Below are 23,615 nucleotides of genomic sequence, written 5' to 3'. Positions count from 1 at the left end.
TTGCGCTGTCGGTCGCTGACTGAGCTTGTCACAAGTTGGCAAACTACCGCAAGTTTCCCCAAACATGCGAGGAGTTGACGGCTTTCAACATTAGTTGAAAGTGGTAATCCCCCGGCACGTCAACCTGTGGGTCCATTTTCCGCACCGTCACTGGAGACGGAATTTGGGGGCGGCGAAGTCGGCCTCTGCAACCTCCACGTGGTGCCGCCTGGGAACCTGACCTTTAACGTGGTCAGAGCTAGTGCAGAGACGCAATGCCTTTGGTCACCTCGTCGAGCGGCAAAAAAAAGGAGTTGAACCTCCCAGCCGACCAACACACGTGAATCAGACGAAATGGCACCTCGCCGTCACCAACTTTCCCAGCCTCGTAAGGTACCTATCCTCACAATATCCATGCTTTGGCTTCAATTGTTGTATGTTACTGACACAAGCAATTGGATGGATATGAAGGCCACCAAGGCTGGCAAGAAGAGGCGCCAGAAACACAAAACTGCCCTCAAGGTGCGTAAAGTACCTATACGCCTTCTGTTCAGCACTGAAGGAAGAGCCCTTACCCACTAGGATTATGTACCTCTAACTAACTTCAACCTGGCAGAAATTGCTGGTAAACAATCACAGAGATTTCGACTCGTTGATATGAAGACTAGCTAATCTAGGTTACATGGCGCCTAGGCGGAGACCAAAGAGGTATGTTCGGTATAATACAAGGACACTGACCCGGCAAGTGCATTCATACAGATTTGGCTAACATAATCAAGACTCTCCAGAAAAAAATTGAGGCCTCGGACCGCCAGATGAATGTGAGTCAATCTCATGTATTGGTAGAATACCTATGCACACGTTGGTTGCTAATTAATACATTTGCATAGACCACATCGGCGGAGATTCTGGTCCTCAAAAGGAAACTCGGGGAGCAGCGCCGCGCCCACGAGGTAAGTTTGTATGCTAGCCGTGATGTTCAGAAATACTTGCTAACAATATGGATTAGGAACTCGTCAAGAAGCATGAGACGGCTGAGACAGAGGCCGAGCTCATGGCTCGGCTAGCCGTAAGTACCTCACAATTATTGTAGCAATATACAATGTGTTACCAAATAAAGTATATGCAGAGTCTAACATTGATTCAGTCCGTCGAGCATGACGACGACGATGATGGCCCCAAGGCTGCGGCAGCTGCCTCGAAGCACAAGAAAAGGAGGGACAACAAAAGATTCCGGTTTGGGCAGTTCAATAGACTCTATCGCAGAAGAGACCGTCAACAAGAGAATGATGTACAAGTTCGGAATTCTACATCTGCACCCGCCATTGAAGTTGAATAGCGACTCCGAGACGAGATGGAAGGACATCCCGACAATGTTCCATTTCTAGTTTATACCAGCTTGGTATCCTGAATACAAGACATTCCAGCCCATCCCCGATGCCGCAATGACATATTGGAATGCCTGATAACCAATTGAAAACACATATGCACCACCTGCATCAGTATTTCTACTGCGGCATGAGGCATGGAACGACGGACAAAGTGCAGTCGTAGAGTCTCAACATGCATCGGCACCTCGACTGGAGGTCTCCGGACGTATTGTTTTAACATTGTCACAGTGCCTGTAGGCCTTGAACAGCGAATTCTATTATCTCGGTTGTCTGTAAGCCCTACTTGCGTATCTTAGCAACGTTCTCTCATTCTTCCAGTAAATATAATGCTGCCTGGGTACATGTAAAATCTGTTTTTTCACCCAACTTGCCTTCTATCCATGTCCAAACTATCGTGTCTTTCCAGCTTCATGTTTCCCTTCACCTTCTCTCGTGTGGCACTTCGTTTCATTGACCGTAGTCTGGTTCATTTATCGATCTCGAATTGAAGTAGACACCGCTTGATAAGAAACCCCGTGCCATATACCCACCGCATTTCTCCAACTACCCTCAACTCTTGATCAATGTACTATTCCCAAGAAAGCTAAGTGAGCGAGTGAGCAGAAATATGAAATTTGGGCTAGACCTCGGTGCCTAGCAGCCGCTCAAGAGCAACTCATGGAAGTCGGAAGGAAAGTGAACAATGTTGAAGCCATCACCAGTTTTTGGCACTCTTTTGGCACTAGTGGATTACGATCCACACATGGCTGCCCTGTACATAAATTGGATGTCATCCTCCTCCCTCCACCTCTTTTCTTTCTCTTCAATGAATCATGACGTTTACTACCACAACATCGTTCACCATAATCACTCCCTTCCGCATAGTTCAACAAACAAAGCATGAAGAAGGGAGGCGGCGCTGCTTCTACTACTTGATATGCTCATGATACTCTTTGGGCGCGGGGGTGAGATAATAGGGCGTCGAAGCATCGAGAAGGAGATCGGGATGAGGGATGGCACGGGTTGATGGTCTAACCGCGGGAGTCACTTCCGTTTCCTTCCAAGGCCTCTGGAAATGCAATGTTCGGTTCTCCGCTTGAGACCCATCCCAGCCCGTCCGGACTGCAGCAAGGACACTTTGAATTGGCTGAGCAATGATTGCAATCACATTGCTATTAACTGAATCACCATGTTCAGAATGATAACAGGCCTTGATGAGCGAGTAATATGTCTCTGCAAGGAGTAAGGAGATCGATGTTGAGAATGTCGGGGCTTTGGTGTGTACTACGAGGACCCTGCTTTCACATTATTTTGTACCTCTAGCCAATAATAATGATGCCGTGGAATGGCTTGTTCCGATAAAGCATATCCAACCATTACAACCTTCCGCTTCCCATCTCTCACCTCATTCACAAGCCGTATTCCGCATCACGTCCATCCCTCATTGACCAACTCCCATCGCCAATCACTCCCCTCTATCATTCCCACCACCTTCCAACCCTTCTCAACAACATCTTCTCATCACTCGCTACAGAATCCCAAGGAAATGTCAGCAAACACATTCAACCACACGTCAACCTCTGCAGCCAGTAACCAAGTCAAGACCAAAGCAGTCACAGCGGATACCGAGTGGGGCGAGTACACTTACACAAATCCGGTCTCCTTCCCAACCCAGCAACCACCCCATCCCAAGTCGCCGGGTTCACCACCTTCACCACACCGGCATCGATACTCCAAACCACGCGTTCGTTCCGAGCAGCGTAGATATACACACGCCAGTCGCCGGCGTCTTGGAAGCGAAGGCCGGACAGGACGAGGGATTGCTGGCCTAGGGTGTCTTGGACAGGGATAGAGGTGAGGTGGACGTGGAGGGTCACTTGAATTGGAGGGGCGGGGAGGGTCGTGCTGGTGTTCAAATTGGCATTTGCGTTGGTGGTGCAGTTGGTGATGCCGTTGGTGGTACTGTTGGTGGTGCTATTGGTGATACCGTTGGTGATGCCGTGGGTGACGCCGTTTGTGATGCCGTTGGTGTTGGCAACGGCGGTTGCGGAGGTTGCGTTTGGAACAGTGGCTGGGGCTGGGTTGACTGGGTCGACTGGATTGATGTCGGCCATGTCTGGAAACAGCGTTGGGTACCGGACTAGGACAGCGTCTGGTAGTGTGCCTGAGCCTTGCCGTTGATTGGCGGCTACATCATTTAAGAAGTTGGTAAACTCGATGAAATCTACCCGGCCCTTGTTTTGGTTCGAGTTCTCAGCTGGGATGGCACCTGTATTTATGAACCTGGTTGCCATTGCGCGAATGGAAAGCCCTCCCAGCTGCGCTTCCTAGGCGGGGAGCCGAATCACGGCCGGGTTGCAGCTGTCATGGATGAAGTTGTTGTGGATGGGGGTGCGTAGGGGAATGAGGAGGGTGGGAGAAGGGGGGACTGGGAGGGGGGACAGATCTATGAAGGGGGCCCCGGTGAGAGGCTTAGACGAGGGGGTTATATCACCGACACTGGCTGACATCGAATGAAACCCGTTGGAGATGGCTGAGGGCGCCATGTGATTGTTGTTCGGGAAGTAATTGAGATTGATCGAGGGAACGTTGTCGGAAGGGGTGCCTGTCCCTGTGCCATTGGTAGAACTAGAAGCGAGATCCATGTCGATGGACATGAGGGAGAAGGCTGTGGCTGGTATTGAGGTGGGAGACTCCTCTGGTACATTTAGCTGCGGGGAGGACATGTTGGAGGTTTGGATTGTTTCAGAGGAGTTGTAGTTGTGATTGGCAGTGGACCTGATGTTATTGTTGTCAATGACGCTGAACTGAAGATGGTGTTGCTACTGGTCGAGATAGCAGAGAGGCTGTGGATTGCTGCTTTAACGAAGTGAAGTTGTTTGGGAAGAAAACATCGGAGAAAACATGCTGGGTGCGCGCAGACCGACAGGAGCTGGACTTGGTTGAACACCGCATAAACACGCAGTGGCTGGGCATTGCTAGGAGCACATTGCGGTGGAAAGGGAAGCCGGGACGCTGTGTCGGGCTTCCACCAGGCAGCCGCTCCTTCCACTTCCACTTCCCTTACCACTTGTATCCGATCTCATCCCATCCCCCAAGGCCTGCCAACCTAGGCATCAATTGCTCAGTAACCACCTCACTTCCGCTTCATAACCCCTCATGCCGTACCTCCTTCCATCACCCCCGAGCCACAACGACCAGTCCGATTCTGGTCGCATAGCACAAACAGTAGTGCCGTCTCAGCTCTGCATCTTCCACCCCGTCCGCCTTCGAGTTCGATTCGCGGCCGGGGCAGATCATGAGGTTCTTTTCAACAAAGACAAAGGCCGACAGCGTGCCATCCATGTCGTACACCGCGGGATTTGTACACTAGCGGGCTACTGGGCCAGTTGAACCAAGCAACCGGCTGTGCTATCTGTTGGCTTCTCTTTTTTTCTTCTTCTTTTTTCCTTTTTTTTTTTTTTCCTTTTTTTTTTTTTTCTATTCATTTGATTTATGCTCTATCTAATAATCTACTAGCAAGTCGTCGTCATCAGACTTGGTGTTTGTGGAAGCTCAATCAGTTACCAGAATTGTACTGACTGATATTGATGGAAATCTGACTGACAAGAAAGACACACACATATGAATAATATTGACCGTGGTAGACTCGACAGTGTCAAAAGGCAGTAACTACCTACGGTTCCTAACTTCGTGTCTCGATCCGCTCCGTGAGGGAGAGAGACAGTTCTGATCCACTACCACTGCATGATCACGATGACGGATGTAACCCGCCAGGTTCATTCATGTGTAGAGTAACAAGGAACGTTCCGATGAGTGAGCTCTCTTAGGACAACCACCACATCCCGATACATCTTAACGTTTGCGTCTCCGAATATGCTAGCAGGCACTTACATCAGCATGCGTCCATCATGGAACCCAGGCAAGCCCTGTGGACAACGGAAAACACTTACACAAATACGGACCTCCCCCCACATCCACGAACGCAATTTCCACCTGCACATCGCCCGCCGGAATCCTCCAGACCTCCTCACTACGGACCACCCCATAGAGAAACACCCTCCACCTCCCAGTCCGAGGAAGCGTCAACCCATTCAACACGACATACCGGCTCCAACCCTTATCTTCCACCGGAATCGAGCTCAACTGGACGTTCACAGCAGTCGCCAAAGGGCTGGGGGCGTCAGAGTTGGTTGCGTAGGCATAGACCTGAAGACCGGTGTGCTGGCAAAAGGCCGGCAGCTGGACGGCGGCGTTGTTACAGGCGTCATCGGAGGTGTGGATAGGGGTGCGCAAGGGGACGATGAGGCGCGCACTGGAGGACATAGGGGGTGGTCGCCAAGACATTTTGGATTTTCGGGTTTGGTGTGGTGGTTGGGGTCGTGTTGTCGAGTTTCAGCAGGGCTTGCAAATGAGGAAGGTCAATGGTCATTTGGATGGGAACAAGAGTCCTTTATAACGGTACTGGGCGTTGGTTAACGGAAGACTTTGGGACTCGTTTAGAAAGCGGTAGCTTCATGATTCAAGGGAGAGGCGGTTGTGATTCATAATCACATCCATTGACAATGGGATGGGTTTGCTCGGTCAGGCCGTAGCTGCATGCTCTGTCGTGATCCACTGCTGCCTCGCATTTCGCAGGCTAGAGGTAGCTTCTTGATTATTGCGGCCTATGTGCTCATCCGGATGTCGGAAGTCTACTGGACATATATGTAGAGGTATTTGTGCATCGAAGTTAGTCAACAGTTGGGCGCGGGAGAGATTGGAGACCATCAGTGACGAGTAACGAGTGCCGAGGGAGGGGTGATAGGCGATGAGTGATGATTGCCGAGCTGCTACGCTGGTGAGCGGCTATAAGAATAAACCGAACGCATCGGCCAGAGTTGTTTAGAGATTCTTCCATTCAGGAACTGCCTAGAATCCAGATTCAAGGGTAGACTGAAGATGCTTGAATGCGTGATAGGGGGTATGCCCGGGTGTATTGAATTAAGCGTAATGTGTTTGGTTTATTTTGACGACCATTCGCCTGGGTTGAACTTAGTATTAGATATCCTAGTCACTTGGCTGTTGCGAGAAACCTGGGAGGATGTCGGTTACACGCAATCGTTGACATAACATAAAGGGGGAGGGAGGCATTGACTGACAGAAGATCTGGAAGGGAACCACTACACCTAGAAACATTCTACCCCAGCAGGCGCACCGAACCATGTCCCTAAGTCATCCACATCCACCTCTGCTTGGTCTCTCTTGGCCATGAAGAAGTCGGTCAACTTTTGTGTCTCCTCCTCCTCTTCCTCCGGCCAATCCACCTTCACCCCTCCCTTGGTTTCCAACATGTCTTTTGCTGTTCCCCAAGAGAATCGGCATTCAGGACCCCAGCCGAAAACCGGATGCATGTTCTGCTTGAGCCAAGAGACGCATTTGCTGTCGGAGGGGTAGCCAGAGCCCCATGCCATCGCTTCGTTTGTTTCCACCTCCTCTTCCTCATCCTCCTCTGCTGCTGGTTTTGGCGAATCGCTTTGAGTATGTGATGGCTCGTCAACATCCATAGCATCTGTGCCATTTGTGCCTGTTGTGTCCCCTCTCTCCAGCTTTGCCCGCTTCTCAAGCCCAGCCTCGTCATCCCTTTTCCTCTTCCGCATTTGCTTACTCCGATCCGCCCACAGGACCTCGAGCGCAATATCTCTTGTAACCTTGGCCACTACTGACGCCGCCGAAACCACGGGGTACAGCGAATCTGCCTTCTTCGCGACCGTGATCTTGGCCGTCGGGAACACCCGTTCCAGCTTCTTTTGATATGCCGCCGGCTGTCCAATCGTGTCGATAAAGATATCCGTAACATTGACGCCCCGTTCGTAGATACCCTTTATCAGAGCAATGGTGGCGTCCATGGCTTGTTGGTTGAGGTTATAGATCTGGGCTTTGCTGGCTTTGAGCATGCCGCTCGAGATTGACAACGGACTCAACGACGACGTTGCATACCCGCAGTTGTCGTGTAGCTCGGTATCTTTGGTGCAGAGTTCCTTCATTAGGGATAGGCGGACGGCGGGAGTCAGGACTTTGGAGTCGTCAAAGCTGTGCTTCTGTTTTAGGAGCGGGTCGGAGAGCGTGAGAGGGAGGTAGAAGGCCGAGTAGACCATGGGGCCAAGGACAGGACCACGGCCGGCTTCGTCAACGCCTAGGCAGCATGGGGTGTTGTCGGCGAGGAGTTGAGGAGGAATTGGCGAGAAGTAGGTTTGAGAAACGCCCGACAGGAGGGCGGGAGGGGAGATGGTCGGGGGCAGGAAGGGTCCTGCTTCGTCTTGGATGTCGGCCATGGTGGCTGGTCGTCGGGGTCGGTACGGGCTGTTGTTGTGACTATAGTGATTGTTATTGTGAAATGGAGGGCGGATACGGATGTTCGAAGACTCGAGGCGCTGCGTGGGCAAGGATTGGGTGCTTGTATGAATTGATGGTTCAAGTTGTCACAGAAAACAAAGTTGACGTTGGGGGAACGCGTCTGGTAACGCGCCGACCAATTACAAGCTCCAGGTCTCAGAGCTGATGCCCCACTCCCGTCGAGCCCAAGGTCTCCACACCCTGGAGGTGGTCTGGTCTCCCCGTCACGGTCTCTTTCCAGTGGGCAACGGGCACTGCAGAAGCACGACACACCCAGCATCAACACCTACCTAAGCAACCTTTCCATTGAGAAACCTTCAGCAGCATCCCGCCATTGATTATTTGCCTGCTGCTTGGTTACCTACTTCTCCTCCAGGGGCATTCAGTTGTGCTTGCTGCTGTTCAGGTAGTTGCCTGCTCTTTCGGCCGCCCGCGCAATCACTTCAATTGCTCTCTTCACACTCAGTACCTACACATCCACCCACCCACGTGCAACAACACGCGACGACCGACTGAAGGGCGGAACGGAAGTCAGCATTATCCTGACGACAAGACAACAAATCAACAAGATGGCGCCACGGCCGTCAGGAGCGCGGCGCAGTCTGTTCCCCGAGCCAGAGCATGTGTACGAGTTGGGAGTTGCTGGCCGGTATGCGCTCACGGGTCTCTCTCTTCATCTCTCCGAGGATACCTGGGTATGCTAACAAACTCTCCAGCAAAACCGGTGTCACCCTGAAAGACTCGGGCATCCGCGACGAACATGGCATGCAACCCCTCGAAGATCTCTTTTCCTCTCCCCACAAGCCGACCGAGGACCGCGATGAGGACGAAGGCGAAGACGACGAAGACGGTGGCGCCTCGGAGGATGGTAGGGCAGATAGCGAGGACATGGACATTACCACAAGTGCGTTTTCCCAACATAGTCACACGGACATCCAACACGCCGCGTAATTGCTGACTCTATCCCGTGACATAGCCTCTGGCATCGCCCCAGCAGCTCTCCTCAACGGCAACGCCAGCCGACTTCCCCTCCCCGTCAGCCGCACCAACCGATCCCCGGTCAAGGTTGTCGTCAACTCGCCCGCGCGGAACCGTCTAATGGCGCGCAGCTCGTCGCCCACTCGTGGATCCCTTGGCGCCAACAAAGAAAACTACGATCGCGGTTCCTCTTCCCAGCCTGCAGAAGATATCAACACTGCCAGGCGGAGACTGAACTTTGAGGCTCTCAAGGCTGGTGGACGCTCCCTGTCTCAACCGACTACGACGAACGGCCTCAACGGGCTAAATGGGTATCACGATGAAGCCGAGGAAGAGGAGCAAGAAAACACTGCGGTGCCGGATGAGACTGATGCGTTCATTGAGGAGTCTATGGCCATGTTGGAGGATAACGGGGAAGTTGAGGAGGAGCAGCCGGCAGACCAGGAAGAGGAGGAACCAGAGGACGCTCCCGAAGCTGTGCCTGTGCCCGCCGCCAAGAAGAAGCCTGGGAGGAAACCCAAGGCCAAGGAACCCTCACCAGCACCCGCAGCGGTAAAGCGCGGACGGAAACCTGCTGCGCCCGTAGTAGAAGAGGAGGAGCGGGAAGAAGAGAGAGAAGCAGAGGGAGAACCAGAAGAAGTCGCGCCCCAGGTTGCTGGAAAGCGAGGAAGGGGAGCCAAGGGCAAGGCCGCAGCCGTGGAAGAACCGGCCCCCGCAGCCAAACCAGGCAGGAAACGGCGCACCGTGGAAGAACCCGCTACCGATGCTGAAGAGTCCTCCTCCAGTCGCCAACCCAAGCGCCAACGTACCGAGACCGCGCCTGCGCCCGCCAAGGGCAGAGGAAGGCCGAGGAAATCACTCACTCCCGCGCCGAGAGAAGTCGAGGAACCAGAACCAGAACCCGTTGAAGGCGGTCCCTCGCGATCCAGGGCCGCCAAAGGAAAGGGTAGGGCCCCAACCCCCGCCGCCGAACCCGTCAACGAGAAGGTCACCAAGGCCACCAAGGCCACGAAACCGAAAGGTGGCCGCAAGCGCCAACCCTCTCCCGCACCCGCCGCCGATGCCGATACCTCCATTGCCATTCCCCGCGGCCCTCCCCTCCCCAAGTCTCGCGGTCTCGTCATCAACAGGCGCGAAGTCCCCGGCGACAGCAACGCCATCATCCGCACCCGTTCCGGTCGCCACTCCTTCAAGCCTCTCGCCTACTGGCGCAACGAGCACGTCGACTACGAATACGAGGAAGACGAATTCGTCGCCGACCACGCCCCCAAGGCCTCCAAGGGATCTAGTGCCGGGGAGGTGGCGCGCAAGAGGAAATTCGTTCTGCCCACCATCAAAGAAGTCGTGCGCGTGGAGGAAGAAGTCGTGGATTTCCCTCGCAGCCGTGGCCGGGGTACCAAGCGCGGCGGCAACAATGCTGCCGCTGGTGGCACCTCCCGCCGGGCCCAAAGAGACGAAGACCCTTCCCCTCCAGAACCCTGGGAACTCAACCCCGGCATTCTCGGAGGCGACGTGGTCACCTGGTACCCGCAACACGAGTTCCACCCGCCCGCGCTGGACGACGAGGTCGAAGTGCAGGAGAAGCAGCTGGCTATTTCGGGCCGAGCCATTCGCACGCAGAAAGTCAAGGACGCGGCGTTTAGGTATGCCAAGACGGTCAACGAAGGCTTCTTTGGCGCGGGCGTGGTGGATCTGCCCCCCGGAGCCGTCAAGAGGCCCAAGAACTCACGTAAAATGTTCATGACCTTTTTTGTGTATACGGGGAGGGTGTTGGTGACGGTGAATGAGACGGTGTTTAGGATTGGAAAAGGGGGGATGTGGTTTGTGCCGAGGGGTATGTTTTTTTCTTCTTTTTCTTTTTCTTTCTTGGCCATCACCTTCCCACGCTATTGGTACTCTGATATGTTGTTGACAGAACTGACACTGACACTGATGCACGAAAACAGGCAACTACTACTCGATTGAAAACGACTACGACCAACCCGCTCGCGTCTTCTTCTCGCAAGGGTGCGAGGTGCAGGTTAGGCCATCCTCGGAGGGCGACGAAGGTGTCAGTGGGGCAGAGAACTCCGTGTTGGACACATCTGCTGCCGCTTCTGCTTCTGCTTAGGTGATGGCATGTTTGAATGGAGCCGAAGTACACAGGGGGAGTGAGTGGTTCGGATGCTCGAACCTCCCTTGTTTCGCTTTTTTTTGGGCGTAGTTCAATCAAGCAATTATTGGCTTTCTTTCCTTGTCATGATAGTTGCTGGTTACCTACCTTAGCCTGTCGTTCGCTCTACCGGTCGGTCATCTTGGTCTTTGGGTGTCCGGCATTTCTTGGGTCCAATTCTTCGCTTGTTATTTCGTCTTCTTGTCCGAGGTCCCGGTTTTCCAGGTTGTGCAGTTATTGGGAAACCTCAGTGTCACAGAAGTGACATAAACACACACAGATGCTTGCTTGAGTAGGTACCTTTCCTACCCCCTGCTATTCATTTCCCTGCCGTCGCTGTTCACAAGCCGCGCTGTCAGGTTACTTATCTCTTTGCTCTGCTTCTGCTGATTGGGATTGGAGTCTAAAATGGGGTATTGGAGGGGGCGCTTTTCTCCTGTTCTTGTTCTTGTATTACATTGGCTCGAATCTTTTTCTACCGTTCATGTCCTATTATAGATTGCTGTTGCCGTCGGTAGCATTACCGGCACTGGGATTGCTGCGCGAGTGGGTAAGTCGAGGCAGGCTGGAAACTATAGACTCCAGGAGCACGCTTAGTAAATTCAGGGCAAAGATGGGAGCGAACTTTGTCATTCGCATGCGTGCTACTAACTCGTCTGCCATGATGTCCATTACGTTCAACGGCCAGGCTCTCCTGAGGGCACCAACTGGCACGTACAGACACAAGCTGAGAAGCCCAGAAGCTCAGTCTCGGAACTGGAGATGTGAGAGACGTGTAAACTAGACGTTGAATGAACCCAAATGATATACCAAAAAAGGATGGCAACTCCTATATCTAGGTAAACAACAACGTGAAGTGACTTTATAGCTTTCTATACCATACCAACCCACCCAGGCACTAACACTCCCACAACAGGTGATCATCCGCTTGCTGGCTGTAACTCGGTACACTCAACTCCTTTTTTTCCCCACTTGTTTCCTTCCGAACAGGATTTACCTCTCCGATATCACCTAGATGTCATCCTCAGCCCCCAGCCCTGTCTCCTTCCTCTTGCCGTTGCTATCCAGCGTATCCATGCTGATTCCACTCTCAACTCTCTGGGCGTTCTTTGGGGGCATCCCCAAAGCCCCCCTGGCCCCCTCGTGATTCTCCAAAAAGTCCCTCAACTTGGCCTTGCCGATCTCCATGCCTTGTGTGGAAGCGGCATTGGCCATCTGCATCATTGGCCCAAGGAGGTTGAGGCTGTAGGCGACGTAGGTGCCGCCGCTGATAAGCAGGAGGAGGAGAAAGAGGATCGGGTTACGGAGGACTGTTTGCAATTGGTCAGTGCTCGGGTCAAGAAGCGCAAAAGAAAGAGAAAAGGCGGAGGAGGAAAGCTTACCCATAACGAACTCGTTCCAACCCAGCACCAACAACACAGCATAAAAGTAGAGCGGCACCTGCGTGATCCCGCCAATCGCGCTCCTCTTGGCTTCAACATACACTCCATCTGCCATCTTCTTAAACCTCACCACCAAATCCTGCTTCTTGGGCTCGCTCAAAATCGTCGTCTCCTCCTCGAGGGACTTACCCTCGTCCTCGTCAACGCCACCAATCGGCGTCAGGTCCTCTTCATCACCTGGCTCGACGCCGTGCGGTTGGGGACCGACAAACTCGATCAAATCCGGAGGGGCACTGGTGGATGTCAGGCGGAAGCGGGATAGCAGCGGGACGAGACCGAGCGTCGACTCGCGCGCGCGCGTGTAAATCCCTTCAATGTCATCCGACGGCCGCCAAATGCGTGGCACTCCATCTTCGTCGTAGCGGAACTTGTCTTCGAAGTTTTCGCGAAGCTTCATGAGAATGTTGGACTCCATTACTTCTTCTTCGATCTTCTCGCGCAGCGCGACCCACGACTTGCGGCGGAGGCGCCAGAGGCCGACTTGGACTTCATCGTCGCTAGCTTCGAAGCTCTTGGCGCGATCGGTAAACCTGCTCTCGGCTTCACCCACAATGCTGATAAAGGCCTTCCATACACGATCCCAAATGTCCTTCTCGGTAGCGGGTTTCTCACCAGACTCCGGAGCACCAGACCCACCACGACCGGACCCGAGCTTGTTGAATTCCAGCCCAATCGCGTCGCCTAGGCGGGACTTGACCCACCGCTCTACACGAATCGCCAAGCGGCGCATCTCCTCCTTGCGCAAGCGCGCAGAGACTTCGTCGAGCTCCTTTTCAAAGATGAGGTACTGCGGCTTGAAGTTGGACCAGGCCACTCCGGGGATGGCGAGGGACTGCGCCTCCTTCTTGAAGATTTCAAGAGTCTTGGTCTTTTGCTTCTCGACAATCTCGGCGAACTCGTAAGCACCGCCCGCTTTTTGCCCTGCCTTGACAGCGTTGGCGACGGCCTCGGAGAAGGCAGTCACGCCCGCCTTGTGAGCGGCGGTGAGATGGGCTTGGTATAGAGCCTTGAGGCGGTTGTCGATTTTGTCCTCGAGCTCGGCGCGCTTCGTGGTGTACACGCCCTTGTGGTAGCGGGAGGCCTGAGTCTCAAAGTTCTTGACGCACTTCTCACGGGCCTCGGCGCCGATTTGACCGAGATTGGGAAGGACGGCGGGCTTGCCGGCGCGGGTGGACTCGGCCTGTTGTTCTTCGAGGGGAGCAATGGCGGCGTCAAAGGCGATTTGCACCTCGCGCGCAATCTCGTCACAGCGGAACTGCGCGAGAAGTTCTTGTTGCGTGGGCAAGTCGAGATCCTTGTTGGAGACGATCTGGTCCCAGATGCCCTCGGCGTAGATGGAGAGGCCGTCGGCAGGGATACGGCGATGGTATTCGGGGAGGAAGACGCCACCGGTGAGTTCTTGGTCGTCGGTGGCATCTGAGTCCTTGTTTCGGTGGCCGGCAATAAAGCGGGAGCCGAGATTCTGAACCTCGGAGATGAACTTATCGGGTTGCAGGATTTTGTGCGGGAGGGCGGCAAAGGCAAAGTCGAAGTAGTCCTCAATCTTGGAGTTCTCGAGGCCGGCGGGCTTGGAGATGGAGGACCAGATGTGGGTCAGATCCTGGATCAAGGTGTTGCGCAAGTTTGCGAGAGGGGTGACGCCGATATGGTCGCGGATAACGAAGAAGAGGAGGGAGCGGGTTTGGTTTCTAAACTGTTAGTAAGTGAACATCGGTTAGGAGCGCATCACAGGAAACCCACTGCTTATCCTTCAAGAACAACTGCATGTTGACCTCAAAAACAGTCTTGAGCAGGCCCATGTTTGCGCCCTGGTACAGACCAACCTGGTGTTCCCAGATGTTGACGATCAAGACCTCACTCGTAGCAAGGGCGAAGAGGGCACTCTTGCGCTCGAAATCCTGGTCCTCGCCACGCTCGCGACCATCGGTGCCTTCGACGTCCATGACCAGGATGTTGTCGGCCATCTTTCCCTCGTTCTTGTTCTTGGACATCCATATGCCCTTTGTAGTCTGGCGACGCTCTCGCTCGGACATGACGCTGAACTGGGTGCCGAACAGGTGGTTCAGGAGGGTTGACTTGCCAGTGGACTGGGAGCCGAAGACGGAGATGAGGTGGTAGTTGAAGCCGGCCTCGGCAACGTGTGTCTCGTTGAGGTACTCATTGAGGTTGGTGTTGTATTGCTTGTCCTCGTTGATGACCTGGATACCGTGTTCAAAGCTGTGGGCGTTGCTGTCGGGCGACGACCCGTTGCCGTTGTCGACGGCGGCGAAGTGGCCGTTCATGGCGGTGGTTTCGTGATGTCTCGTATGATGCGGCGCGTGGTTGGTTGTCTGGCTGGGGTGGCGGAGAAGAGGACGGACGACGCGACGGGGAGAGGGCGGGTAGGTAGCAACAAGACAGACTGAGAGAGAGGAAGAAGGGGAAGGAGAAGACGGAAGAAAGGAATGGGTGGTGGTGATATTAGAAAGTTGGCTGTACTACAGCAAAGAAGAAGAAGAAGAAGAAGAAGAAGAGGGGGGAGGGGAGGGGAGGGGAGGGGTGTGGTCCGACTTGGCGGTGCTTCTAGTGCTGCTGCTGCTGTCCCGTCGTCGTTGACCACACGCTTCGGGCTGAGGAGGAGGGGGTGGTATCGAGTGCCAACTGTCAAGCAGAGAATCGAGGCCCAAAGGGTGTCCAAAGGGGGAACCTACAAGCTGCCCGTCATGGATTGGATGTGGGTTCGTTGCTTGCATGGTCTGGTCGCTTCTCAGAATGGAGCTCTCACAAGATGATGTGGATCGTTGCTGTCACTCGCTGACAGGGGAACGACACCTCTTGGCGGCTGCAATGACATGCATTGAACACCTGGACAGTGACATGTATGGTCTGTGCACGGCAAGCGATCCTTAACAATTATCGCTGGGAGACGGATGAGGTCCATGTGAACATGCAATCGATCGGATGGATGCCGGCGTGTCAAAAAGTGTCAGTTTGAGAGGACTCACAAAGAGAGACATCACGCTATAGGGGTTTCACTTGTCTCGACCTGACATTTCCACGTGTTGAATGTGAGTCTTGAGACCAGCTGGTCCAGCTTTAGCGACAACTAATCGCTCTTCATTTCGTTATCAGCTAGAACATGTTATGGATGGCGTCTTTGCGAAATGCGATCAACAATGGCCATTTATCACACGAGACCACTAACAGATTTCGCATTGGGCTTCCACTTCAATCTGTTAGTCGAGGGCCACGTTGCTTCTCATGTCTACTTTAGGCCCCTATACTTAGAATATCTTTGGCCGAGCATCAAACAATGGACCAACGCGCTCTTCATCAATCCTAGCATTGAACAGACGACTGGCGCCAGACCATACCCACCTACATCAACACATTTTGACATTTCAATAATGTTGGGTTTCACGGTATTGCAAAGACACATGGACGCGCCATGAGTACCTGATACTCGAGGTTGATATGCGGACTTTCACATGTTCGGTTTCTGAGGACCATTCGCCAGCCAAGTCGAATATCCCAGCTACGCATACTTTGCAATAAGCTTCTTCATAATGGACATGGCGCCGCCGCGATACCCGCCTCCAAACAACGCATAGTGGTTCAAATGGTGGTACCTGTCGAGCCCCATTAGCAAATCACACCCCTCACAGCATCTCAGCAGGCAGGTCAGATCACCGCGACACTCACAGCTCATACAAGGCAATTCGATCCTCCCATTCCTCTTTCGGTTCCTGCTTCGGCATCAACTCCCCATACTCCTTCCAAAACCCCCCGCCAAACCCGCCAAACATCTTCATGATGCCCAGCTCATACTCCGAGTGCCCATAAACCGCTGCCGGGTCATAGATGACCTCCTCAACGCCCCCTTCCTCGGAAAACCTACCCCGTCCCTGATTCCCACTCCACAAATCCCCATGTAGCAACACCGGCGTCACCTTTCCTATCGTCTGTTCCCCCAAAAGTCTGGGCACCACCTTTGATGCGACCTTGTCCACCGCGTCGCTCAACTCTTTGCTTTTTCCATTTATCTTCTCACCTTCCTTCAGCACATGGCGTAACCGGTTGTCAGCGTAGAACTCTGCCCAGTCCTCCTTCCAGGTATTGTCCTGCTTCGTCGCTCCGCAGTATGTAGGGACGGGAAAGCCGAACATGGGTTTGTCGTACCCCTCGGGGATCGGGGCGGGGAGGGTGTGCATCTTGGCCAGCTTTGCTGCAAAGGATTCACCACATGCACTGCCAGATCTGGCCGAACCACCGCTCGAGCGGAGATTGAGGAAATCAGTCAGCAAGAAATGCTGGTTAGAGTTGGAGGACATGGTCCCGTTGGCATAAGAGCGTGGACAGAAGGAGGGGATGGCGGAATGGATCGCATTGAGGGAGTGATGTTCCCCAAGGAACATGGCGGCGGCGTCGGGACCGCTGCCGGTTTTGACAAAGTATGCCCTTTTGCTGTCATCAGGGGTGGTGGTGAGGAGCTTATAAGTCGAGGAGAAACCGGAGCCGCCGTGGGAAGTGATGCTGGCGGAGGCGGAGTTGGGATCCAGACCCAGAGCGCGGAGGATGGCGGGGTCGACGGTTGGAGACATTTTGGTCTACGGGAAGGGCTGGCTTCCGGATGTCGGGTTTCTACCTTGATTGCGATGAGAGGAGGCGATGCGCCGTTTCACCGTTAAACGGGGCCGTTGAATAGGTAGGTAGTAGGTATCGGAGTCGGGAAGGGACGGACATGCATGACGTCACGCGCCGAGGGTAGCAGCGGGAGCGACGCCGAACGATGATCACCCAAACACTGTCAGCGTTAGTTACTAAGGAGCCAGTTCACCGCGGTGTAATCCGACACGACCACACGATTATGCGCTTTTCATCAGTATCGATTCGCTGGTCAAAGATAGGTACCTCTAGGCAAGCGGCTGAGGCCCGTGTCCATAGGTACCGTGACTATAACGTATTTAGTTACTTCTTAGTAGCTGAGACACCGTCGATCGTTCTGCCCTGGTGAGGAAAGAGCACCCCCAGCTCCCGAAAACGACATGGAAGTCGAGACCACACCACGTCCTGTTGTGCCAAGCCGCAAAAAGAATCTCTGCCATTCCCCCATCAAGTGTCAGTTTTCCACCCCAATCACTTGGTCACAGACTCTTCTTCGCTTACAACCATCCAAGACTACCTACCGGCCTTTTTCTTTCTTCCTCGCATCAGCTTTCCGTTACATCGCCTCAGACTTGGTCGTTTCTTTCGTTTGGATATCAGGGAGAAGGTTTTGGCTCAGCTGACTGAGGGGATGATCCAAAGTGGAGGTCTCTGGAAACGGAAAGGGGGCCGTGATTGAACAGCCCGTTACCATTGTTGTTGTTCTGTGTGCCAGAGCCATTATGGATTGATTGGTGACCCGATCCCGAGTAGGTGTTGACAACTCGTGGAGTGTTAACGCTTTCAATAGACTCCTCGAGGCTTCGAATCTCATGTTCCAGATGCTTGATCTTAGAGGTATACAACTGAGCCGCGCTAAGGTAGGGCTGCACTTGATGTGCAAGCTGCGCTTGGAGTACGAGCTCAAGGACATTGTCAAGCATGTTCTTGACCTCTGTGTTGATAAGCACGGTGATCTTCAATTTCTCAGCCACGGACTTGTTGCCGACGATGCTGTCAACTAATTGATGTTGTTGATCAAAATGAGCCCTCGCCGTCGCCATTTTGCCGAAAAGAGCTCTGACCTCTTGCGTCGTGGCTGATGACGTGGTGGAAATTGGCGCGGAGTCCAGATCGTCTGCAAGCGATGAGATGAGGTCCCGGACCAGATCAAGGCCGTTGGCAGCGGGAGTACCCTCGGGAACATGCTTGGCAATATCCGAGATTTTGGATGGCCAGCCGTTGAGAGCTTGGCGGCCTTCGGTGACGATAGTCTCATTCATATCCAGTGAGCTGTTTCGAGACTTTCCATGGGTACTAGCTGCTCTCCTTTCAGATGATTTGTGGCGGAATGTTTCCTTGAAACGTTGTCGAAACCCCGTTTTCTCTTTTGACATGTCTTTTGTTGACGAATTAGCTCGGTAGGGCTACGGTCTCTTGCTACCAGTTGGCAATGAGAAACGAGGGAGCTTGCGAGCCACTCAACTGATAAGTTCGTTGGTCCGCTGGTCGGAGTGAAACATAAACAAGTACAGGATGTAACTGTATGGTAATGATTTGACTTCGAAACCTGCCCGACGACCACGAGAAAGACGGCGTGAAACAAGACCCAGCGTCAAAGAAGGGGAATCACTGCCGGTTTTATGCTGCTTGGGGCTGGCTTTGTGTGATGTGAGTTCTAAATTTGACCAGGGCGATTTATCGAAAGGACAATTGTACACCTGGAGGCGTGCAGTACTTTTATGCGGGTCGGTAAAGGTACCTCTAGGTAGAGGTATTCATGGAAGGGACTGCATGTCCTACCATCACATACAAGTCCGTGATGGAATCGCCATTGTCTTCTCACTTCACTGGCTCATATTTCATGGGGGATCCTTTCAGCTAAGTACCTCTAGGTACCTAGATGTGCTGAACACCACATTCCAATCTCTCGAAGGTTCGACTCACATGTTGCTACCTCTGTGACAGACAGGCATCAGCAGAGCCTTCTCTTGAAGCAGCTTACAGATGCACGTCAGCCTTAACTCATGGAAACCGTAAAGGTGGCACAAATGTTGATTAGGGATCACGAAAAACGCAACGCGTGACCAGTCTGATAAGGCTTCGGGCAGACATCAAGGTTGATTGTATGTTCTCTCCTACTGGTTCAGCGTGTAGCCGGGAAGCCCCTTGGCTTGCGGCCACCAAATGGCAGTCCTGCTCTGACGTTGGTGGTACAATAACGGGCTTTTAGAGAACGGCATTGGTGGTTCGGAAATGCCCGGTAATTGTCCTGTGCAACACTCGTCTGGATGTCGAGGAGTTGGATCTAAGGCTCCAATCAGATACCTCTGATGTGGAAACCATATTGCGGCCTGCACCTCATAAACTATCTTCCCGCTTGCCTTAGAGGTACACTTTAGTACCTCTAACTAGGTAGGTAGTAGTGTGAGTACCTCTAGGTACGGTAGAGGGTCGACAGCCTTGACTGTTGCTTGGGCTACCTACCTCTAGAGAGAAAAAAAGAACCTGAAAACACTTGTTGACGTTTCACATCGGGAACTTGGACCCAACAGTAACGTTTGATCCAAGGTAGGTACCTATCGCTCTAGACGCTTGTGATAATGCCGCCAGACATCAAGTTAGAGAGTCCGCAGCTTTAGCCATCCGGACGAACTTGGACTTCTCAGGGTCCGGGACTCCAACGGTTCCATACATGGATGACCGACCACTCTCTCCAACATCCACTACCTCTACCAGGTCAGATATATTGAAGTATAGCAACATCGGGTCGGGAATGCAGTGTATACATCTCGGCAACGGCACTCAAAACAACAACAATGGGCAAGGCTTCTTCGGTTCCGGCCCAGTTACCGGCACTTTTCACTTCACCAATGCCGCCCGCTGCTGAACAGCGCTTTGGTAACCGGCCGGCTATACTTTGCAAGGCCTTGGAATCGGCCTCAAGCCATTCGTTATGAACTCCTTCTTGTTTATGACCACGTGGCCCAGGGTTCTGCGGTTCTAAGGTGGGTTCATTTTCATGTCATTTGCCCAATACGGTTTCCTTGGGGCTCGTACATGTTTCGTACCAAAAGAAAAAGTGGACATACCCGTCTGGGCGTGCTCCGGAACGGGAAGAGCCGAAGGTTGCATGGACTCCGTGTCGAACACGTGCATCTTGCATTCCGTCGGGATCAGGGATCAGGGCGTCTCATCATGGGAACGAAAAAAGAAAACACGGAACAAAAAGACGAAGGGCATATGACGACCTACGAACTTGAAAAAAGGTGACCAGCACCATGGATAGGTTCCGGGTTTGAGTCAGGAGACCTTGGTGCTGTACAAGGAGGTCTGGCAGAAGACCACATTCATTCAGCCCATAAGGCAAGGGCTCACCATACATGTAGCTACCTAATTTGGTGAGGGAAGTGAAGCACTGGAAGCAGGTTGAGGACAAAGACCAAAGTATGAACGGCCACAACATGATGGGCAACTCGGTCAGCCATATTATGTAAGCCTACTGTCGTCTGTCTTGGATGCGGTACCTCTAGGTAGGCACCTACCTACCTAGGCACTGCCAAGATGTCATGTTGGCTTCAGCAACAAGAGGCGACAAGAACATCGAGAGGGAAGAGACCGACATAACGAGAAAGAGATCGTTCAGATGAAGAGTGTTCCAGAACGGAATACCGCATTTCCTTCTATTGGAGAGTTCGTATTTCGCAGCAAAGTCTTGTTCAAGGGGATCGGCATGGGCCGTGAGCCCCTTGACCATTCTCAAGGGAGTCGAAATGTTCAGGGAGATGGAAGCATAGAGCATCGGCGCAAAGAAAAGTATGTAAGCAACGGGCGTTGTTTTGTCAATCTGTTCATCAGGTAACGGCACTGGTATAACATGTTTAGGCCATAATGAAGTGTGCTGAGTTTGTTCTCATGATGCTTTGGGATGGGATACAGTGAAAAGGGAACGAAGTGACCAATAAGTGCATGGCCGAGAAAACGTAAATGGACCCTCTAGAGTACTTCCGAGGGAAGGAACGAATGAAAGAACATGAGGGAATGTGGAAGAAGAACCAATTCAGGCGGGGCCGGGGTGGCGGAGATGCCTTAGAGAAACTGAAAAGACAAGAATGGAAAGAAGCAACACCGGCCACGCTGGATCAAGAAAGGCCTCACCCCTCTTGTTGACCCGCTATGCAGAGTCCGCCCCCTGGTCCTCCACCGTCCGGCCATTCACCGCCGTGGTGCTGGGAAAGAATCTTGACCACCGCATCTCTCTCCTTGCCTCGGGGTGCCTGATCCAGTGCGTAGTCCTTCGCCCTTTTGCGCTTGCCATCCCGCATATCAACATCAGCACCCTTGTCAACCAAGCATCTAACCGCGGCCAAATTTGTCCGCGCCGCGGCGTACATTAGCGGAGTACATCCTACAGCGTCCGTAACGTTCAACGTTGCTTTAGCTGCAATCAAAACGGAGACCATGTCGCCGGCAATACGAAGCTCAGTCGCTCCGCCTTCAAGATGGCAAGCGAGATGGAGAGCAGTTCGTCCTTGGTGGTCCTTGACATCAAGGCCGAGCTCATCATCGGTCTCGTTGTATGAGCGTCGTGCAAGAACCTGGACCGTTTCTAACCGCTTCCTGATAACAGCGTAATGCAGCGCCGTCCATTCGAGACAGTCCTCCTTCACGTCCCTCCTGGCTCCTGCGCCTAACAACACCCGCACAACCTCATGGTGGCCGTTCATGGCTGCATGATGCAAAGCTGTGTGACGGCCCCTATCCTGTTGGTCAATATTAGTGCCCTTGTCTAGCACATACTTTGCTATATCGGCACGCCCCCACTGCGCAGCAAGATGCAGGATGGTTTGATCCTGTTTGTCCGCTAACTTGTTCAGGTCCGACATCTTTTCTGCTAGGAGCTTGAAGGAGTGCCAATCCCCCAAAACAACGGCGTGGTGAGCCGCGGTTTGTCCGGCATAGTCTGGCGTGTTAAGGAGGGCGGCGAGGTCCACAGTCACGTTGAAAGCCAGCCGGAGGGCATGGGGATGATTTTCGATTAGGTCGAGTAAGACGTTGAGGGCAAAACAGGACCGGCTTTTGACAGCGTGGTGCAACACGGTGAGGCCTTGGGCGTCTTGTTTATTCAGGTTTGGCAGCCAGGTAAACAGAGAGGCTAGAGTTTGTTTCCAGAGATCCAGAGATGGGCCTCGCTGTGGATCGACTCTTGGATCTAGCAAGCTCGTTTGTTCGTAGGTCCCGTTGGGGGTGTCGAATACCTGTATGGAGCGAATTAAGCTGATTTGAGAACAGCGCATACGAGGGATGGCTATTCTCATAGATTCGGTGGGCGTGGAGGGGCCTCTGTTCTCGGTATGGCCGTGCCGGTCGGCATGATTGGAATCAATGCGATATGAGTGTCGGCATACTTTCGACGGGTTAGAGCATGGTCGAGAAGTAGTGTCAAAGACGGACAAGCATTATGGACTTACAGATGATACTAAACGTGGAATGAGGACCTTGTTCAATGCTGATGAAGGTACCTGAAGCATTGTTTGCGTTCTGGCACCCATGACCAGCGTGCGTATTCTGATTACCAGATCTGTTGGTGTAGATTGCTGATGTGGGCCTTGATTGGGCCATCGTACCTAGGCAGTGTCGGCGATGGAAAAACGGGCAGGTAACCGGAGGAGAAAGGCAACGAGCAAGGTGAGATGACGGTCCTTCGGCTAAATACTTTCATGATGTTTGGTTACACAGGCCTTGAACCTCAAGGGCATATGACCGATGCGGCATGCGACCCGAGCTTGAGTGCTCTACCACAGTCCTGTTGCCAGTATAATCCAAGGATGTCAAGGTATTGACCCTGGCCAGGGAGACGGGAGTGGGGCCTGGCCTCAATCCTGCACCCATTCGAGATAGATATACGGTTGCCGCACCCCCAAGATGAATAAAAAAATGATTGGTCCTTTATCACCTGGATAAGATAAGGTAGGCACCTATGCACTGAAAGTAACCGTTGGGTACTGCTGCAAAAAGTATTGTGGGTGCTTCACCCGGAGCATTGCCTTGCCCTAGTGCAATGCCGGGATGAATCACTCGGCGATAACAGCGGAAAGAATTGGCAGAGCAGTGATTGAGGTTCACGGTGAGGCTTGGAAACTGTGTAGGCGTTCCGGAGAGATGTAGAATCTCGAGGATCCGTGAGTATGAGGCCTATGGATATCTTGGATGTTCCCATAAAGCTTTGCTTCATGACTCGAGTCGGCCACACGCCAGCAGAGTATGGGAGGTGATCCATAGAAGACACAAGGCAACAGTCACACGCTAGACTGAGGGCTGATGTGGGGATGGCCTCAAGTATCTCCGATGCACGGCGCCAGGCAGCAGCTCCATGAATACAGAATTTTTGCTACGCTGCGTGGCGCGGCCAGAAAACGAGAGAAGGAAAAGAGAGATAGAAATGCGTATCAAGGGAGTGAGGAAGAAAAAGGGTGACGAAGGTTGAGAGGAGCTCCTGTGTTTTAAAGCAGGTAGGTAACGAAGGATTGCGAACGCTCGGGCAAAGACACATTGCGTAGAGGTAGCCAGATAGCTGACGAAGTGAACTCAGCCCCGAAGATTTGACTCCCGATCATTCTATTGGGTAGAAGCTACCTCTAGCCTTTTGCCTGGCGTCGAAGACTGAATCTTCGACCTGTAGAGGTAACCAAGCCA

The 23,615-nt window shown here is 53.0% G+C and overlaps 9 protein-coding genes across 9 annotated transcripts; 2 read left to right on the top strand and 7 right to left on the bottom strand.

Moving 5' to 3' along the window:
• Window positions 1-177: 177 nt before the first annotated feature.
• Window positions 178-1,318, top strand: NCU09604 (hypothetical protein; the record flags this gene model as incomplete). The annotated part of the gene is made up of 8 exons (XM_958275.3): window positions 178-372; window positions 451-501; window positions 596-604; window positions 673-687; window positions 759-800; window positions 870-932; window positions 989-1,048; window positions 1,127-1,318. The coding sequence occupies exons 1-8, from the start codon at window positions 334-336 to the stop codon at window positions 1,316-1,318; spliced, it is 471 nt and encodes a 156-aa protein (XP_963368.3). The 5' UTR covers window positions 178-333.
• Window positions 1,319-2,632: 1,314 nt separating this feature from the next.
• Window positions 2,633-4,075, bottom strand: NCU09605 (hypothetical protein; the record flags this gene model as incomplete). Its single annotated transcript, XM_958276.3, has 3 exons — window positions 2,633-2,877; window positions 2,998-3,618; window positions 3,844-4,075. The coding sequence occupies 3 exons, from the start codon at window positions 4,073-4,075 to the stop codon at window positions 2,828-2,830; spliced, it is 903 nt and encodes a 300-aa protein (XP_963369.3). The 3' UTR covers window positions 2,633-2,827.
• A 778-nt stretch (window positions 4,076-4,853) lies between these two features.
• On the bottom strand, window positions 4,854-5,847 carry NCU09606 (hypothetical protein; the record flags this gene model as incomplete). The annotated part of the gene is made up of 2 exons (XM_958277.3): window positions 5,303-5,847; window positions 4,854-4,861 (listed from the first exon to the last, which is right to left on the bottom strand). Exons 1-2 carry the CDS (start codon window positions 5,694-5,696, stop codon window positions 4,854-4,856), a joined length of 402 nt encoding a protein of 133 aa, XP_963370.3. The 5' UTR covers window positions 5,697-5,847.
• Window positions 5,848-5,882: 35 nt separating this feature from the next.
• NCU09608 (ribonuclease H2 subunit A) lies at window positions 5,883-7,813 on the bottom strand. The gene has a single exon (XM_958279.3). It carries the CDS (start codon window positions 7,661-7,663, stop codon window positions 6,518-6,520), a length of 1,146 nt encoding a protein of 381 aa, XP_963372.2. The 5' UTR covers window positions 7,664-7,813; the 3' UTR covers window positions 5,883-6,517.
• Window positions 7,814-7,972: 159 nt separating this feature from the next.
• cen-c (centromere protein C) lies at window positions 7,973-11,472 on the top strand. The gene is made up of 4 exons (XM_958280.3): window positions 7,973-8,373; window positions 8,441-8,628; window positions 8,701-10,536; window positions 10,649-11,472. Exons 1-4 carry the CDS (start codon window positions 8,294-8,296, stop codon window positions 10,810-10,812), a joined length of 2,268 nt encoding a protein of 755 aa, XP_963373.1. The 5' UTR covers window positions 7,973-8,293; the 3' UTR covers window positions 10,813-11,472.
• Window positions 11,401-15,025, bottom strand: NCU09610 (sey-1). The gene is made up of 3 exons (XM_958281.2): window positions 14,037-15,025; window positions 12,237-13,984; window positions 11,401-12,164 (listed from the first exon to the last, which is right to left on the bottom strand). Exons 1-3 carry the CDS (start codon window positions 14,576-14,578, stop codon window positions 11,866-11,868), a joined length of 2,589 nt encoding a protein of 862 aa, XP_963374.1. The 5' UTR covers window positions 14,579-15,025; the 3' UTR covers window positions 11,401-11,865.
• A 698-nt stretch (window positions 15,026-15,723) lies between these two features.
• Window positions 15,724-17,002, bottom strand: NCU09611 (fructosamine-3-kinase). Its single transcript, XM_958282.2, has 2 exons — window positions 15,978-17,002; window positions 15,724-15,904 (listed from the first exon to the last, which is right to left on the bottom strand). Exons 1-2 carry the CDS (start codon window positions 16,874-16,876, stop codon window positions 15,811-15,813), a joined length of 993 nt encoding a protein of 330 aa, XP_963375.1. The 5' UTR covers window positions 16,877-17,002; the 3' UTR covers window positions 15,724-15,810.
• Window positions 17,003-17,536: 534 nt separating this feature from the next.
• Window positions 17,537-18,316, bottom strand: NCU09612 (hypothetical protein; the record flags this gene model as incomplete). The annotated part of the gene is made up of 1 exon (XM_958283.1): window positions 17,537-18,316. The coding sequence occupies one exon, from the start codon at window positions 18,314-18,316 to the stop codon at window positions 17,537-17,539; it is 780 nt and encodes a 259-aa protein (XP_963376.1).
• Window positions 18,317-20,741: 2,425 nt separating this feature from the next.
• NCU09613 (hypothetical protein) lies at window positions 20,742-22,577 on the bottom strand. Its single transcript, XM_958284.3, has 2 exons — window positions 22,391-22,577; window positions 20,742-22,326 (listed from the first exon to the last, which is right to left on the bottom strand). Exons 1-2 carry the CDS (start codon window positions 22,539-22,541, stop codon window positions 21,074-21,076), a joined length of 1,404 nt encoding a protein of 467 aa, XP_963377.1. The 5' UTR covers window positions 22,542-22,577; the 3' UTR covers window positions 20,742-21,073.
• Between the last annotated feature and the right edge of the window lie 1,038 nt (window positions 22,578-23,615).

The sequence above is a fragment of the Neurospora crassa genome, linkage group II, assembly GCF_000182925.2.
Source record: "Neurospora crassa OR74A linkage group II, whole genome shotgun sequence".
Taxonomy (NCBI): domain Eukaryota; kingdom Fungi; phylum Ascomycota; class Sordariomycetes; order Sordariales; family Sordariaceae; genus Neurospora; species Neurospora crassa.
The sequence above is the reverse complement of the archived record's forward strand: the minus strand, read 5'-3'. Positions and strand labels throughout refer to the sequence as shown.